General features: G+C 26.0%; 2 protein-coding genes across 2 annotated transcripts; one reads left to right on the top strand and one right to left on the bottom strand.

Annotated features, from left to right (window-relative positions):
• Nucleotides 1-1,384: 1,384 nt before the first annotated feature.
• Nucleotides 1,385-10,769, top strand: LOC142238765 (cytochrome P450 6A1-like). The gene is made up of 2 exons (XM_075310489.1): nucleotides 1,385-2,688; nucleotides 10,208-10,769. The coding sequence occupies exons 1-2, from the start codon at nucleotides 1,599-1,601 to the stop codon at nucleotides 10,624-10,626; spliced, it is 1,509 nt and encodes a 502-aa protein (XP_075166604.1). The 5' UTR covers nucleotides 1,385-1,598; the 3' UTR covers nucleotides 10,627-10,769.
• A 5,441-nt stretch (nucleotides 10,770-16,210) lies between these two features.
• LOC142241004 (cytochrome P450 6A1-like) lies at nucleotides 16,211-18,332 on the bottom strand. The gene is made up of 3 exons (XM_075312750.1): nucleotides 18,072-18,332; nucleotides 16,811-17,989; nucleotides 16,211-16,745 (listed from the first exon to the last, which is right to left on the bottom strand). Exons 2-3 carry the CDS (start codon nucleotides 17,886-17,888, stop codon nucleotides 16,324-16,326), a joined length of 1,500 nt encoding a protein of 499 aa, XP_075168865.1. The 5' UTR covers nucleotides 17,889-17,989; nucleotides 18,072-18,332; the 3' UTR covers nucleotides 16,211-16,323.
• Between the last annotated feature and the right edge of the window lie 200 nt (nucleotides 18,333-18,532).

Genomic DNA, 18,532 nt, shown 5'->3' with positions numbered 1-18,532 from the left:
TTTCGATATGGACAAATTTTTGTGTGATTAGGGATCGGCTAAATATAACAATATACCATATGGACCAATTTTGAACATAGTTATTAGCGGCCATATACTAGCGTAATGTACCAAATTTCAACCGGATCGGGTGAATTGTGCTCCTCCAAGAGGCTCCGGAGGTCAAATCTGGGAATCGGTTTATATGGGTTTAATTGGGACCGAATTCTACGAAATGAAAACATAAATGTTCATTTTTTTCTTTCTACCATTTTGCATATTATATATATTTTTTGGAGAAATCGGTGTTCTTGTGAATTTAAGGGTTAAAATATTTACAAATATATACAAAGTTTTATTTTTTTTTCCTCTTTCTCCTCTTATCATTTTGAAGCTCACTATACCGGCAATTTTTTTCTTATCACAAAAAAAAAAATTACTCAGCACAAAATTATATTCAGTGATTTTCAAAAAAAAAAAAAAAAAAAAAGACATAAAATTAATGCCGAGTCATTGTGAACTGTGAAGCACAAATAATTCTGAGTTTAATAATAAATGCTAGATCTAGGAGCAATTTTTGTGCGTAGGACAATTCCATAATTTCAGTGTTGATATGCCCTCGTAAAAATCGGGCACTTGCAACACTTATTTAAACACATATTAATTATATAAGTAACGGACGGACAGATAAGGCTTTGTTGGCTCGTGAAATAATTCTAAATTGACGGTTATGTTAAATGTTAGATCCAGAAGCAATTTTTGTGCTTAGCCTAATTCGATAACTCCAATGTTGCTATGCCCTCGTAAAAATAGGGAACTTGCAACACTTATTCAAAATCAACGAACGGACAGATAAGTCTATATCGGCTCAGGAAATAATTCTAAATTGACCATTGTGTTAAATTTTAGATCTAGGAGCAATTTTTGTGCGTAGCATAATTCCATAATGCTATGCTCTCACTTCTCATCGTAAAAATATACTCTCTCTCTCCCTATGCTGACTAGTTGTGTAGATTACAAATTTGGGAGATTAGAGAAAAACTTAAGCATGGAGAACTTTCAAACGGACAGATCGATAAGACAAGACAAGATTCACCCAAGATATGGTTCTGAGTTGATCATAACATTGAAATTTGGGTTTAGTAACAATTTTTGTGCCTAGCATAATTTCAGTGTTGCCCTTACCTCAATATTATGAAGGGTATACAAATCAAGCAACATTTTTTCAACGTAGATTTTTCCTCTCCCTCCCAATGCTTTCATGTTCTATAGATGCCAAACCTTCAGAGATTTTGAGTAATAACGTTGGCTGCATTTCTCTCATTTTGATAAGGGGCTACACCATTGACAGAGCATCAAATTACACCTTTTTATTGTTCGTTTTCCTATACACGAGTCATTGTAATCACTATATACCCTAGAAATGTATCCTCAAATTTCCATTATCAGCACTTGAAGTGCAAATAATGTACACGAATGCCATTAAATTGGCAAACCATTGTAAATATTGATCACAGTAAGTGACCATATATAGAAGAAGCGATTTTAGGTCTATAGTCACATCATAGCCTTGCAACAGTGAAAAAGAACTAGTAGGGAGTTCGATAAAAAAATTTGAAATGGAATTGTCTACAATTTTATTTTCCATAGTAATAGTCCTGGTTACCTTGACTGTTTATTTAATACGAAGCAATCTGAATTATTGGAAAAATCGTAAGATACCCTGTGAGGAACCCCACATATTGATGGGAAATTTAAAAGGACTTCGAACCAAATGGTCTCTTGGTGCTATTATGAAAAACTACTATAATAAGTTCAAAGGTTCTGGTCCATTTGCAGGCATTTTTATAGGACATCGCCCAGGAGTTTTGGCATTGGATATACAGCTCATTAAGCATATATTGATTAAAGATTTCTCTCAATTTGCTGATCGTGGCAGGTATTATAATGAGAATTCGGATCCTTTGACGGCACATTTGTTTTTTGTGGATGGTGACAAATGGCGTAGTATGAGAAACAAATTATCGCCCATCTTTACCTCAATGAAAATGAGGTACATTTATCCAACCGTACAGAAAGTGGCCGATACTTTTATGGATGTTCTAAGCAAAGAAGTCGAAGAAAATCCCATTGTGGAAATCCGTAATTTGTTAAGCCGTTATACCGTCGATGTCCTTGGCAATGTAGCATTTGGCATTGAATGTAGCAGCCTTAGATGTCCAGATAATAAATTCCTTCAACTAGGCAGAAAGTCCTTTGAAGTAACCCGTCATGGACCGTTTGTAATGACAATGATAGACAGTTTTCCCCACTTGGCACGTCTTTTGGGAATGCGTGTTACACCGCAGGATATTCATGAATTTTTTATGCACATCATTAAAGAAACAGTGGAATATCGAGAATTGAATAACATACAACGTAATGATTTTTTGAATATTTTAATTGATCTAAAGAACACTATCAATGATGCTACTGGATTGGGAGAAATATCCATGAATCAACTGACAGCTCAAGTTTTTGGTTTTTTTTTGGGTGGATTTGAGACATCGGCAACTACCATGGCTTTTGCCCTCTACGAATTGGCTCAAAATCAGGAAATACAACAAAAACTGCGTGTTGAAGTCAATGAGGCTTTCGAGAAACAGGATGGCTTACCCATGCAATATGAGACACTTATGAATATGTCCTATATGGAGCAGGTTTTAGCAGGTGAGCTAAATTTAATTAAACTTAAAGTAAAATTCAAATTAAATTAAAAATTAATTAAAATTAAATTTTAATTTTAAAAATAAAAATGTTTTAATACTAACACACAAAAAAATATCAATTAATTTGATTGTCAATACAATTAAAATTATGCTTAAATTTGAGCTAACAACGCAATTTGTAAATACAATTACGATTTTAGTCACTTTAGCAACCAATTTTGTTATATCAACAAACATTTTGTTATATCAACAAAAATTTTGTTGAACGTAAACATTTTCAGTAACAACAATTTATTGTTAGCTCAAAAAGTATAATATTATTTTCTGTGAACATTACAAATAACATTAAAATTGAAATTTACATTAAAATTAAATTAAAATTGATATTAAAGTAAATACATAAAATCTAAATTTAATTTAAAACTTTAACAAAAACTAAAATGAACATTAAAATTAAATTAAAGTCAACATTTAAATTAAAATTGAAATTAAAATTGAAATTAAAATTAAAATTGAAATTTAAATAAAAATTGAAATTAGAATTAAAATCAAAATTAAAACTAAAATAAAATTAAAAATTCAAATAAAATTTAAATTATAATTTAAGGAAAAAAGTAAAACTGAAATTAAAAAATAAATATGAAACCCATTTGCAACTGAGGCCATCATCTAACCCATAATTTATATTCAATTTTTAATTTAACTTTCAACTTAAATTAAAATAAAATTCAAATTAAAATAACAATTTAAGGAAAAAGTAAATTTGAAATTAAAAAAAAATAAAATAAAAGTTTGGACAACATTTTATATTTTCTAAATATCCATAAAACATCTATAATGTTAGGCTAAAGCCATTATGCGGGTTTGAATGAGCATTATTGGTAAAATACCATAATAAAATACTTTAAATACTAGAAATTAAAATTAAAAAATACAATTAAAATTAAATCGAACAGCTAATGTTAAAATTGAAATTAAAATTGAATTAAAATAAATTTAAAATAAAATTCAAATATAAATTAAAATAAAATTTTTGACAAAATTTTACATTTTCTAAATCACTAAAAAAATCAATTATTTAAAATAAATCATTAAATAATCATTAAAAAAATCAATTATTATATTCGTTGGAATGAGCATCATAAATAAAATACCCTAATAAAATACCTTAAAATTAAAACTTAATGTTAAAATGTATAACTAAATTTAAAATTAAAACATTAAAAAATGCAATACAATTTGAAATTAAAATTAAATCGAATAGCTTATATAAAAATTGCAATTAAAATTCAAATAAATTAAAAAAAAAAAATAAATTTGAATAAAATGATAATAAATACCCTAATAAAATACCTTAAAATTGGCAATTAAATTTAAAATTAAAAAATTCAATTAAAATATTAAATTAAAAGTAAAATTAAATTTAAAATTATATTTAAAGTTAGAATTTGAAATCAAAATTAAAATAAAATTTATATTATATTATAAGTTAAGGGTAAAAGTAAAACTGAAATTAAAAAAAAAAAAATAAAAAAATCAATTATTATATTCGTTGGAGTTAGCATCATAAATAAAATACCATAATAAAATACCTTAAAATTGTTAAATTAAATTTTAATATTAAAATGTACAACTGAATTTAAAATTAAAATATTAAAAAATGCAATACAATTTGAAATTAAAATTAAAATTATGTTAAAATTGCAATTAAAATAAATTTAAAAAAATTTAAATTTGAATAAAATTATAATAAATACCCTAATAAAATACCTTAAAATTTGCAATTAAATTTAAAAATAAAATGTACAATTAAATTTAAAATTAAAAAAATGCAATTAAAATTTGAAATTAAAATTAAAAGTAAAATTAAATTTTGAAATTATATTTAAAGTTGAAATTATAATTAAAGTTAAAATAAAAATAAATTTGAATAAAATTATAATAAATATCCTAATAAAATACCTCAAAATTATCAATTAAATTTACAATTAGATTTAAAATTAAAAAATGCAAATTAAATATGAAACTAAAAGTAAAATTAAATTTTGAAATTATATTTAAAGTTAAAATTTGAAATTAAAATTAAAATAAAATTTAAGTTTATATTAAAATTAAAAGTTAAGTATAAAAGTAAAACTCAAATTAAAAAAAATCAATTATTATATTCGTTGGTATCATAAATATAATACCCTAATAAAATACCTTAAAATTGTTAAATCAAATTTTAATATTAAAATGTACAACTAGATTTAAAATTAAAATATTAAAAAATGCAATTCAATTTGAAATTAAAATTAAATCGAACAGCTTATATTAAAATTGCAACCAAAATTAAAACAAACAAAAAAAAATTATGTGAATAAAATTATAATAAATACCCTAATAAAATACCTTAAAATTTGTAATTAAATTGAAAAATAAAATTTACAAATAAATTTAAAATTAAAAAAATGCAATTAAAAGTAATAATAAATTTTGAAATTTAAAGTTAAAATTTGAAATTAAAATTAAAATAAAATTTAAGTTTATATTAAAATTATAAGTTAAGTATAGAAGTAAAACTCAAATTAAAAAAAAAAAAATAAAAAAAAATCAATTATTATATTCGTTGGAATGAGCATCATAAATATAATACCCTAATAATATACTTTGAAATTGTTAAATTAAATTTTAATATTAAAAAATTTAAAATTAAAACATTAAAAAATGCACTACAATTTGAAACTAAAATTAAATCGAACAGCTAATGTTAACATTGCAATTAAAATTAAAATAAATTAAAAAAAAAAATTAAATTTGAATAAAATTATAATAAATACCCCAATAAAATACCTTAAAATTAGCAATTAAATTGAAAAATAAAATTTACAATTAAATTTAAAATTAAAAAGAAAAATCAATTAAAATATGAAATTAAAGGTAAAATTTTGAAATTATATTTAAAGTTAAAATATGAAATTAAAATAAAATTTAAGTTTATATTAAATTTATAAGTTAAGGATAAAAGTAAAACTCAAATTAAAAAAAAAAAAAAAAAAAAAATAAATTATTATACTCGTTGGAATGAGCATCATAAATATAATACCCTAATAATATACTTTGAAATTGTTAAATTAAATTTTAATATTAAAATGTACAACTAAATTTAAAATTAAAATATTAAAAAATGCAATACAATTTGAAATTAAAATTAAATCGAACAGCTTATACTAAAATTGCAAACAAAATTAAAATAAATAAAAAATATTTGAATAAAATTATAATAAATACTCTAGTAAAATACCTTAAAATTAGTAATTAAATTGAAAAATAAAATTTACGAATGGGCATCATGAATATAATACCCTAATTAAATTAAATTCTAATATTAAAATAACAACTAAATTTAAAATTAAAACATTAAAAATTGCAATTCAATTTGAAATTAAATTGAACAGCTTATGTTAAAATTGCAATTAAAATTAAAAAAAAAATTTAAAAAATAAATTTGAATAAAATTATAATAAATACCCTAATAAAATATCTTAAAACTTGCAATTAAATTTAAAAATAAAATGTACAATTAAATTTAAAATCAAAAAAATGCACTTAAAATTTGAAATTAAAATTGAAAGTAAAATTAAATTTTGAAATTATATTTAAAGTTGAAATTATAATTAAAGTTAAAATAAAAATAAATTTGAATAAAATTATAATAAATACCCTAATAAAATACCTTAAAATTTGCAATTAAATTTACAATTAGATTTAAATTTAAAAAATGCAAATTAAATATGAAACTAAAAGTAAAATTAAATTTTGAAATTATATTTAAAGTTAAAATTTGAAATTAAAATTAAAATAAAATTTAAGTTTATATTAAAATTATAAGTTAAGTATAAAAGTAAAACTCAAATTAAAAAAAAATCAATTATTATATTCGTTGGTATCATAAATATAATACCCTAATAAAATACCTTAAAATTGTTAAATCAAATTTTAATATTAAAATGTACAACTAGATTTAAAATTAAAATATTAAAAAATGCAATTCAATTTGAAATTAAAATTAAATCGAACAGCTTATATTAAAATTGCAACCAAAATTAAAACAAACAAAAAAAAATTATGTGAATAAAATTATAATAAATACCCTAATAAAATACCTTAAAATTTTTAATTAAATTGAAAAATAAAATTTACAAATAAATTTAAAATTAAAAAATGCAATTAAAAGTAATATTAAATTTTGAAATTATATTTAAAGTTAAAATTTGAAATTAAAATTAAAATAAAATTTAAGTTTATATTAAAATTATAAGTTAAGTATAGAAGTAAAACTCAAATTAAAAAAAAAAATAAAAAAAAAATCAATTATTATATTCGTTGGAATGAGCATCATAAATATAATACCCTAATAATATACTTTGAAATTGTTAAATTAAATTTTAATATTAAAAAATTTAAAATTAAAACATTAAAAAATGCAATACAATTTGAAACTAAAATTAAATCGAACAGCTAATGTTAACATTGCAATTAAAATTAAAATAAATTTAAAAAAAAAATTAAATTTGAATAAAATTATAATAAATACCCCAATAAAATACCTTAAAATTAGCAATTAAATTGAAAAATAAAAAAATTAAATTTAAATTTAAAATTAAATTTAAAATTAAAAAAAAATCAATTAAAATATGAAATTAAAGGTAAAATTTTGAATTTATATTTAAAGTTAAAATATGAAATTAAAAGTAAAACTCAAATTAAAAAAAATAAAAAAAAAATATTATATTCGTTGGAATGAGCATCATAAATATAATACCCTAATAATATACTTTGAAATTGTTAAATTAAATTTTAATATTAAAATGTACAACTAAATTTAAAATTAAAATATTAAAAAATGCAATACACTTTGAAATTAAAAATAAATCGAACAGCTTATACTAAAATTGCAACCAAAATTAAAATAAATAAAAAAAAATATTTGAATAAAATTATAATAAATACTGTAGTAAAATTCCTTAAAATTAGTAATTAAATTGAAAAATAAAATGTACGAATGGGCATCATGAATATAATACCCTAATTAAATTAAATTCTAATATTAAAATAACAACTAAATTTAAAATTAAAACATTAAAAATTGCAATTCAATTTGAAATTAAATTGAACAGATTATGTTAAAATTGCAATTAAAATTAAAAAAAAAAATTTAAAAAAATAAGTTTGAATAAAATTATAATAAATACCTTAATAAAATACCTTAAAACTTGCAATTAAATTTAAAAATAAAATGTACAATTAAATTTAAAATCAAAAAAATGCACTTAAAATTTGAAATTAAAATTGAAAGTAAAATTAAATTTTGAAATTATATTTTAAGTTAAAATTTGAAATTAAAGTTAAAATAAACTTTAAGTTTATATTAAAATTATAAGTTAAGGATAAAAATAAAACTCAAATTAAAAAAAAATAAAATCAAAATTAAAATAAATATTGGGCAGCATTTTACATTTTTAAAACACCAGAAAATATGAATTATAATAGGTTAATAAATAAGCCATTGTATTGGCTTAAACGAGAATTTTTATTTAAAATTTAAATTTAAAAATAAATTTAAAAATAAAATGTACAAAAAAAAATTAAAATTAAAAGTACGATTAAATTTTAAAATTAAAATTTGAAATATTTTTAATATAAATTTAGAAGTAAAATTAAATGTAGAAATTATATCTAAAGTTCAAATTTGAAATTAAAATTAAAATAAAATTTGAGTTTATATTAAAATTATAAGTTAAGGATAAAAGTAAAACTCAAAAAAAAAAAAAAATCAAAATTAAAATAAATTTTGGGCAGCATTTGACATTTTTAAAACACCCGAAAATATCAATTATAATAGGTTAATAAATAAGCCATTATATTGGTTTAAATGAGAATTTTTAATTAAAATTTAAATTTTGAAAATACATTTAAAAATAAAATGTACAAAAAAATTAAAAATTAAAATTAAAAAATGCAAATTAAAATAAAAATTAAAAGTACAATTAAATTTTAAAATTAAATTTTGAAATATAATTAATATAAAATTAGAAGTAAAATTAAATTTTGAAATTATATTTAAAGTTCAAATCTGAAATTAAAATAAAATTTAAGTTTATATTAAAATTATAGGTTAAGGATAAAAGTAAAACTCAAATTAAAAAAAAAATAAAATCAAAAGTAAAATAAATTTTGGACAGCATTTGACATTTTTAAAACACCAGAAAATATCAATTATAATAAGTTAATAAATAATAATTTAATAAAAACGAGAATATTTAATTAAAATTTAATAACAAATTTAAAAATAAAATGTACAAATAAATTTAATATTAAAAAATGCAATTAAAAATTTTAATTTAAATAAAAATTAAAACTACAATTAAATTTTAAAATTAAAATTGTAAATATTGTTAATTAATTAAAATTAAAATAATATTAAAAAAAATGCTAATTAAAATAAAAATTAAAAGTACAATTAAATTTTAAAATTAAAATTTGATATATAATTAATATAAAATTAGAAGTAAAATTAAATTTTGAAATTATATTTAAAGTTCAAATCTGAAATTAAAATAAAATTTAAGTTTATATTAAAATTATAGGTTAAGGATAAAAGTAAAACTCAAATTAAAAAAAAAAAATAAAATCAAAATTAAAATAAATTTTGGACAGCATTTTACATTTTTTAAAACAGCAGAAAATATCAATTATAATAAGTTAATAAATAATAATTTAATAAAAACGAGAATATTTAATTAAAATTTAATAACAAATTTAAAAATAAAATGTACAAATAAATTTAATATTAAAAAATGCAATTAAAAATTTAAATTTAAATAAAAATTAAAACTACAATTAAATTTTAAAATTAAAATTGTAAATATTGTTAATTAATTAAAATTAAAATAATATTTAAATTTGAATGAAATTATAATTTAAGAATAAAAGTAAAACTGAATCTTTAGATTTAAGATAAAAACGCTTCAATTATAGGCTAAGACTTATTTGGAGGATTTGGCATCTTTGGGCTAAAGTTTTTTTTTTGGAATTTAAAAACAATTTTTTAATTTCAAGTATCCGTTATAATTTGGATTTTTAAGCTGGTATGTATTTGTACGTGAATAGCATTATTAATATACCGGAAAAGGAGAATGAAAATTCGGAAAATGAGTCCTATATCCTTTTATATTTTAATTTTATTTATCCTAGATTAAAAGCCAAATAGGTCGCTAAGAAATGTCTTTATTTTAAAGAAGCCGCATCTTTGGATCGGAATCAATACCAAAATCCTTTGAGGAAGGTCACAATCTTTCGATCCAAGTAAACTTTTTTTGAGTGTATTATTAATAATAAACTCTATTCACTCTATGAGAATAAAATAAACCATGAAATTAAGGTAGAAAATTTAATTTTTGTAATTAATTCCAATAAAATTAAAAAAAAACCCAAAAGCTATTTTAATTTTATTTATTTTCTATTTTGTTTATTTTTAGAAACTCTTCGTAAATATCCCCCTATTCCAGTACTTAATCGTCGAGCCTTGTGCGATTATCAGGTATATGGCGATCCGCAATTCGTTATCGAAAAGGGTACTCCAATTTTTATTCCTGTCCTGGGTATACAATACGATCCCGAAATCTATCCCAACCCTGAGCTATTTGATCCTGAACGTTTTTCACCTGAGTTGATTAGAAAACGTGAATCAGTCGAATGGCTACCATTTGGAAATGGTCCTCGTAATTGTATTGGAATGCGTTTTGCCAAAATGCAATCACGTTTAGGCATAGCAAACATCTTAAGGCGATATCGGTTAAGAGTGTATCACAAGACTGATATTCCTATGGAATTTTCTGTTGAAAAATTAACATTAGTGCCAAAAAATCCTATATATTTAAGGTTAGAAGCTTTGTAGAATATTACTTATGAATTTATGTAGTGTAGTTTTTTTTTATTGTGTAAGGTATTTGTGTTTTGTTGTGTTTGTAAATTAGGAAGCAGATTCAGTAGAGTAAAGCCTTAAACTTTGGAAAAATAAAGTTGTTTAGGGGACATATACTAACACCACTTACCCAATTCAAGCGGATCGGAGGATTCGCAAGTAAAATCTTGGGATTGGTGTAAAATATAGCAATTTACTTTGTTGCATTACATATCATCCACCCTGTATTGGTGGTTAATTTCGTATCGTATCATTTACATATCAAAGATATCAGTTTTTATACCCACCACCATAGAATGACAAACTTATTATAAATATAAATATAAATATAAATATATATATATATATATATATATATATATATATATATATATATATATATATATATATATATATATATATATATATATATATATATATATATATATATATATATATATATATATATATATATATATATATATATATATATATATATATATATATATATATATATATATATATATATATATATATATATATATATATATATATATATATATATATATATATATATATATATATATATATATACATATATATATATATATATATATATATATATATATATATATATATATATATATATATATATATATATATATATATATATATATATATATATATATATATATATATATATATATATTCTTGATCAGGGAGAAATTTAAGACGATATAACCATGTCCGTCTGTCCGTCTGTCTGGCTGTTGTAATCACACTTCACAGTCTTCAATAATGAAGCAATCGTGCTGAAACACAACTCGTCTTTTGTCTGCAGGCAGATCAATTTCGAAGATGGGCTATAACGGTCCAGGTTTTGATATAGTCCTCATATAAACCGACCTCCCAATTTGAGGTCTTGGGCTTATAGAAACCGTAGTTTTTATACAATTTGCCTGAAATTGGAAATCTAGAGTTATTTTGGGACCACAAAGAGGTGTGTCAAAAATGGTGAGTATCGGTCCATGTTTTGGTATAGCCCCCATATAGACCGATCTCCCGATTTTACTTCTTGGGTTTATAGAAACCGTAGCTTTTATCCAATTTGCCGGAATATGTAAAACTAGAGGTATTTTAGGACCATAAAGGGGTATGCCGCAAATCGTGGGTATCGGTCGATGTTTTGCTACAGCCCCCATATAGACCGATCTCCCGATTTTACTTCTGGGGCTTATAGGAACCGTAGTTTTATCCAATTTGCCTAAAATTAGAAATCTAGAGGTATTTTGGGACCACAAAGGGGTGTGTCAAAAATGGTGAGTATCGGTCCATGTTTTAGTAGTAGCCCCCATATAGACCGATCTCCCGATTTTACTTCTTGGGCTTATAGAAACCGTAGTTTTTATCCAATATGCCTGAAATTGGAAAACTAGAGGTATTTTAGGGCCATTAAGGGGTGTGCCGCAAATGGTGAGTATCGGTCCATGTTTTGGTATAGCCCCCATATAGACCGATCTCCCGATTTTACTTCTTGGGCTTATAGAAACCGTAGTTTTTATCCAATTTGCATGAAATGTGAAATCTTGAATCATTTTAGGACCATAAAGAGGAGTGCCGAAAATGGTGAGTATCGGCCAATGTTTTAGTATAGGTCCCATATCGACCGATCTCCCGATTTTACTTTTTGGACTTGTAGAAACCATAGTTTTTTTGAAATTTGCCTGAAATTGAAAATCTGGAGGTTTTTATACCTTGCGCCACACTATGGAACAGGGTATTATAAGTTAGTGCATATGTTTGCAACACCCAGAAGGAAACGAAATAGACATATGGTGTCTTTGGAAATATTGTTGAGGGTCGGCCCCTGAGTCAATCTAGCCATGTCCGTCTGTCTGTGAACAAATTTTTGTAATCAAAGTCTAGGTCGCAATTTACGTCCAATCGAATTCAAATTTGGCACAAGTATTTATTTTGGTTCAGAGTAGAATCCTATTGGTTGAAATCGGTTCAGATTTAGATATAGCTCCCATATATATCTTTCGCCTGATATGCACTTATAAGGACCCAGAAGCCAGAGTTTTGCCCTAATTTGCTTTAAATTTTGCACAGGAAGTAGAATTAATATTGTAGCTATGCAAGCCAAATTTGGTTGAAATCGGTTCAGAACAAGATATAGCTCCCACATATATCTTTCGCCCTTTATGCACTCCTATGGCCCCAGAAGCCAGAATTTTGCCCTAATTTGCTTTAAATTTTACACAGGAAGTAGAATTAATATTGTAGCTATGTGTGCCACATTTGGTTGAAATCGGGTCAGATTTATATATAGCTCCCGTATATATCTTTCCCCCGATTTTCACTCATATGACAACAGAGGACAAAGTTGTAATCCGATTTAAGTGAAATTTTGCACAGGGAGTATAATTAACATTGTAACTTTGCACGCCAAATTTGGTTGAAATCGGTTCAGATTTAGATATAGTTCCCATATATATGTTTTTTTTATACCCTCCACCATAGGATGGGGGTATATTAACTTTGTCATTCCGTTTGTAACACATCGAAATATTGCTCTAAGACTCCATAAAGTATATATATTCTGGGTCGTGGTGAAATTCTGAGTCGATCTGAGCATGTCCGTCCGTCCGTCTGTTGAAATCACGCTAACTTCCGAACGAAAAAGCTATCGACTTGAAACTTGGCACAAGTAGTTGTTATTGCTGTAGGTCGGATAGCATTGCAAATGGGGCATATCGGTCCACTTTTACGTATAGCCCCCATATAAACGGACCCCCAAATTTGGCTTGTGATTGCTCTAAAAGAAGCAAATTTCATCCGATCCGGCTGAAATTTTGTACATAGTGTTAGTATATGGTCTCTAACAACCATCCAAAAATTGGTCCATATCGGTCCACTTTTACGTATAGCCCCCATATAAACGGACCCCCCAAATTTGGCTTGCGATTGCTCCAAAGAAGCAAATTTCATCCAATCCGGCTGAAATTTGGTACATGGTGTTAGTATATGGTCTCTACCAACCATGCAAAAATTGGTCCACATCGGTCCATAATTATATATAGCCCCCATATAAACCGATCCCCAGATTTGACCTCCGGAGCCTTTTAGAGGAGGAAAATTCATCCGATACGGTTGAAATTTGGTACATGGTATTAGTATATGGTCTCTAACAACCATGCAAAAATTGGTCCACATCGGTCTATAATTATATATAGCCCCCATATAAACCGATCCCCAGATTTGACCTCCGGAGCCTCTTAGAGGAGCAAAATTCATCCGATACGGTTGAAATTTGGTACGTGGTGTTAGTATATGGTCTCTAACAACCATGAAAGAATTTTTCCATATCGGTCCATAATTATATATAGCCCCCATATAAATCGATACCCAGATTTGTCCTCCGGAGCCTCTTGGAGGAGCAAAATTCATCCGATACGGTTGAAATTTGGTACGTGGTGTTAGTATATGGTCTCTAATAACCATGCAAGAATTGGTCCATATCGGTCCATAATTATATATAGCCCCCATATAAACCGATCCCCAGATTTGACCTCCGGAGCCTTTTAGAGGAGGAAAATTCATCCCATACGGTTGAAATTTGGTACATGGTATTAGTATATGGTCTCTAACAACCATGCAAAAATTGGTCCACATCGGTCCATAATTATATATAGCCCCCATATAAACCGATCCCCAGATTTGACCTCCGGAGCCTCTTAGAGGAGCAAAATTCATCCGATACGGTTGAAATTTGGTACGTGGTGTTAGTATATGATCTCTAACAAGCATGAAAGAATTTTTCCATATCGGTCCATAATTATATATAGCCCCCATATAAATCGATCCCCAGATTTGTCCTCCGGAGCCTCTTGGAGGAGCAAAATTCATATAAGGTCGCTAATAACCATGCCAAAATTGGTCCATATCGGTCTATAGTTATATATAGCCGATCCTCAATCACACAAAAATTGGTCCATATCGGTTCATAATCATGGTTGCCACTCGAGTCAAAAATAATCTACCAACATTTTATTTTTATAGAAAACATTGTCAAAATGTTATTTCTATAGAAAATTTTGTCAAAATTTTATTTCTTTAGAAAAGTTTGTCAAATTTTATTTCTATACAAAATTTTGTCAAAATTTTATTTCTATAGAATTTTTTTTCCAAATTTTATTTCTATACAAAAAGTTGTATATACTTGTTTTTTTTGTGATTTCGGCAAAATTGGCCAAAATATCCTTGTAAAAACTACACTGCTAAATCGAAAACTTGTAAAAATGATTTTCCTATAAGTCTGATACATATCTATCGACCGATACATCATAAATACATTTTTGGAAAGTTGCCTAAAAATTGCTTCAGATTTAAATGTTCCCCATATATATTTTTTTTACTAACAGTTTTTCTAGAAACTGTAGTTTTTATCCGATTTGCCTAAAATTGTAAATATACTGGTATTTTAGGCTGACAAATGGTGGTGGGTATTTAAGGTTCGGCCCGGCCGAACTTACTGCTGTATATACTTGTTACGAGTACATGTCGTAAAGTGGCTGAAACTCGTCTAGTCTACATATGCTAGGATTTCCAATGAAATTTATTTTCCAGAATTGAGACATCCTTCAATAAAACCAATTGATTATGAAATTGAATTTGATTATAGGCGAACCTCCTGGCTACTTGGACAAGTGGCTAAGACTAGTTCTCAATAAAACCTTACTTCTTGAAAGCTTTACCTTGTGAGTTACCTTTAATAAAATCTTGTTCTAAAAATATTTTTCTAATCCTTTCTATATATTTCCAATACATTTCTTTTCGAATGAAAATTTAAAATGATGTCTGCATTTTGAATTATTTAATTTATTCACAAATTTTATAAATTACCCAGCAAAAACAAAATTTCGAACTTCTTATTAGGTCATTGATAAATCTCTTCTAGAGGTGCATTTACTTTTCATTTCACACGAAGTCCTTTAAAGGTGATATGTAAATACCCAGCAAACAAATTTGGAAGTTCTTCTTAAGCCATTACTTTTAAAGTACATCCAAAAAAGGCTCTTCTAGATTTGGACATAATTTTCACCACTCAAATAGTTCTTTTGGTGTGATATATGAAATTTATTAATTTGAATTTTTAAATTATGGAAATTTGCAAAAAAAAATATTTGAAAAGTGTATCGATTCATTTCTTGGCAGACGAAAAATTTGCAATAAAATCCATTAGCATTAGTAGCTAGTATTTTTCATAACGCCTTTATGTAGAGATAAAAATTGAAAAAGTTATGAAAAGTTTTATTACTAAAATTATTGCTGGGTAATTTCATATAAAATACAATTTGCATATTATCACACCTTCTCATATGGGTTAATTTTTATAGTATATGATTAATAGTCCTCAAAAAGGCACTGACATTTTTTTTTATTTTTAAAATTATGGAAATTTCCAAAAAAAATATTTGAAATATCAATTTCTCGATAGACGAGGAATTTGCGATAAAATACCTGTTTTCATTTTTCATAACACCCTTATGTAGAGATAAAAGTTGAAGAAAAAAAGTTTTGAAATATAAATTTTATTTTCTTTTTTCAAAAGGCTTCCAAATTTGTTGCTGGGTAATTTCGTATAAAATACAATGCTCAGGTCATCAATGGCATCTCGTTTGGTTTAATTTAAATAGCTTCAACTTTTAAATAAATCGGATTAATAGTCCTCAAAGGCACTGGCAATGGATCAAATTTCAACTGTTTATCAGTCTTCTCACAAACTGTGAAACGGTAGCATTTGAGAAGACTGGCCAAACCTAAACGTGCTTGCATTTGACCAAAACGCATACCAATACAATTACGTGGACCTTCTCCAAATCCCAGAAATTCAATTGCATCACGTTGCCTAATCATTTCAGGAGCAAAACGTTCTGGATCGAATATCTCCGGATTAGGATAGATCTCAGGATCATGATGTATACCCCATATGGATATAATACAAGTGGTACCTTTTTCCACAGTATATTTTGCAGGATAATCGGGTATTTGATAATCATCAAGGGCTCGCCTTGCTATAAATGTTCCAATGGGATATTTTCGTATGGTCTCTAAAATATTTGTGAGAATTTTAAGATTTTTAGATAAATGCAGACTATTGCCAACCACCACTTACCTGTAAGGACTTGATTTAAATATCGTAAATTCATAATAGTGTCATAGTTGATTTCACTAGGTGAATTCGAGCCATAGGCTTCATTAATTTCAGTACGTAAGCGTTCCTGTATGTCCTGGTGCAATGCCAATTCATAGAGGGCAAATGACATGGTTGAGGCTGATGTTTCAAAACCAGCCAGGAAAAATAGAAATAATTGAGCAGCCACTTCCTGAAAACTCAGGCTATCTTCATCGGTTTTATTTTTCAATTCAATAAGGACATTCATAAAATCATTGGCTTGTATATGATTTTGCTCTCTATACTCTAATGTCTCTCGTACAATGCGCATAAAGAATTGATGGACATCTTCCGGTATGATACGCATTCCCAATTTCCTAGCCACATTGGGAAAGCTTTCGATTAAATTTATTATCCATTCACTATGGCGTGGTACATCGATTGCTTTACGTCCCAGAGTCATAAATTCGGTATTGAGATTTCTCAGAGAATTACATTCAATACCAAAGACCACACGTCCTATGATGTCTATGGTAAAACGTGCCAATAAATCACGAACATCCAGTATGGCATCGTGATGAATACGTTCACCTATGACTTTCAAAAATTCCTCATCCACTTGCAGTAAAGTGGAATACATGATCCTCAGTTTTCCCGATGTTAATGTGGGTGAGAGTATATTTCTCATATTGCGCCATTTATGGCCATCCATAAAGAATAAATTTGCCATCAACGGATCGGATTTTTCATTATAGTACAAGCCACGATCGGAAAAATTCGAAAAGTCCGTAATCAAAACTCTTTTAATGACGGCCATGTCCAAAAACAATACAGCTGGCCTTGGACCCAAATAGAGACCGGCAAATGGTCCAGTTCCCTTAAATTTCCGATAATATTTCGCCATCAATTCCCCAAATCCTATTTTTGTACGTAGACCCTTCATATTGCCATATAGTATATGCGGCTTTTCATGCGGTACATTGCGCCTTTTCCAATAGTTGAGATTTTCCATAAAAAAGTATACAACGATTGCGACTAATGCTGTTACGATACAAGTCACATACGTCCAGATATCCATCTTTGCAATGTTGCCTTCCAATGCTGAGTGAGAGTAATGACTGCCGTCAAAGTTATATAATAATCAATTTTTATATGACATTGTTTATGCCAATTTTTCCTCTGAAAATAATGATAACGAAATAAAGACGCATATAAATAAAACATCGATGGTAAAATCAATACGAATGATTTTGGTATATACCTTACATGAATTCAGCTACATAGATACAGGGTGGCTGATTACACACAATGAAATTTCATTACAAGTATATATGGCCGTAAATTTGGGCAGGCCGAATCTTATGTACCACCTACACCAGAGATTGCGTAGAAACTTCTACTAAAAACGGTCATCCACAATTGAATTACTTGAGTAGCGGCCGATCGCAAGGCATCTTAAAACTTTTTAACACCATCTTCTAAATTGTAAGTTGGTCCATGAGGGATATATATATTAGACAAAAGAAAGGTCGATTAAATACGTATATATTCAGTTCTTGACCGGTATATATAGGAAAGAAATATTTACGAGCCGCTATGAACTTTGCATGGTTGTAAGGTAATTATGGAGACGCAATTGAAATATGGGGGTCGCTTTATATGGGGGGCTGTATACAATTATGAACTCGAGTCTACCAAAAATTGCAGATTTTTTACTATTTG

Source organism: Haematobia irritans, chromosome 5 (genome assembly GCF_050003625.1).
Source record: "Haematobia irritans isolate KBUSLIRL chromosome 5, ASM5000362v1, whole genome shotgun sequence".
Lineage (NCBI taxonomy): Eukaryota > Metazoa > Arthropoda > Insecta > Diptera > Muscidae > Haematobia > Haematobia irritans.
The sequence above is the reverse complement of the archived record's forward strand: the minus strand, read 5'-3'. Positions and strand labels throughout refer to the sequence as shown.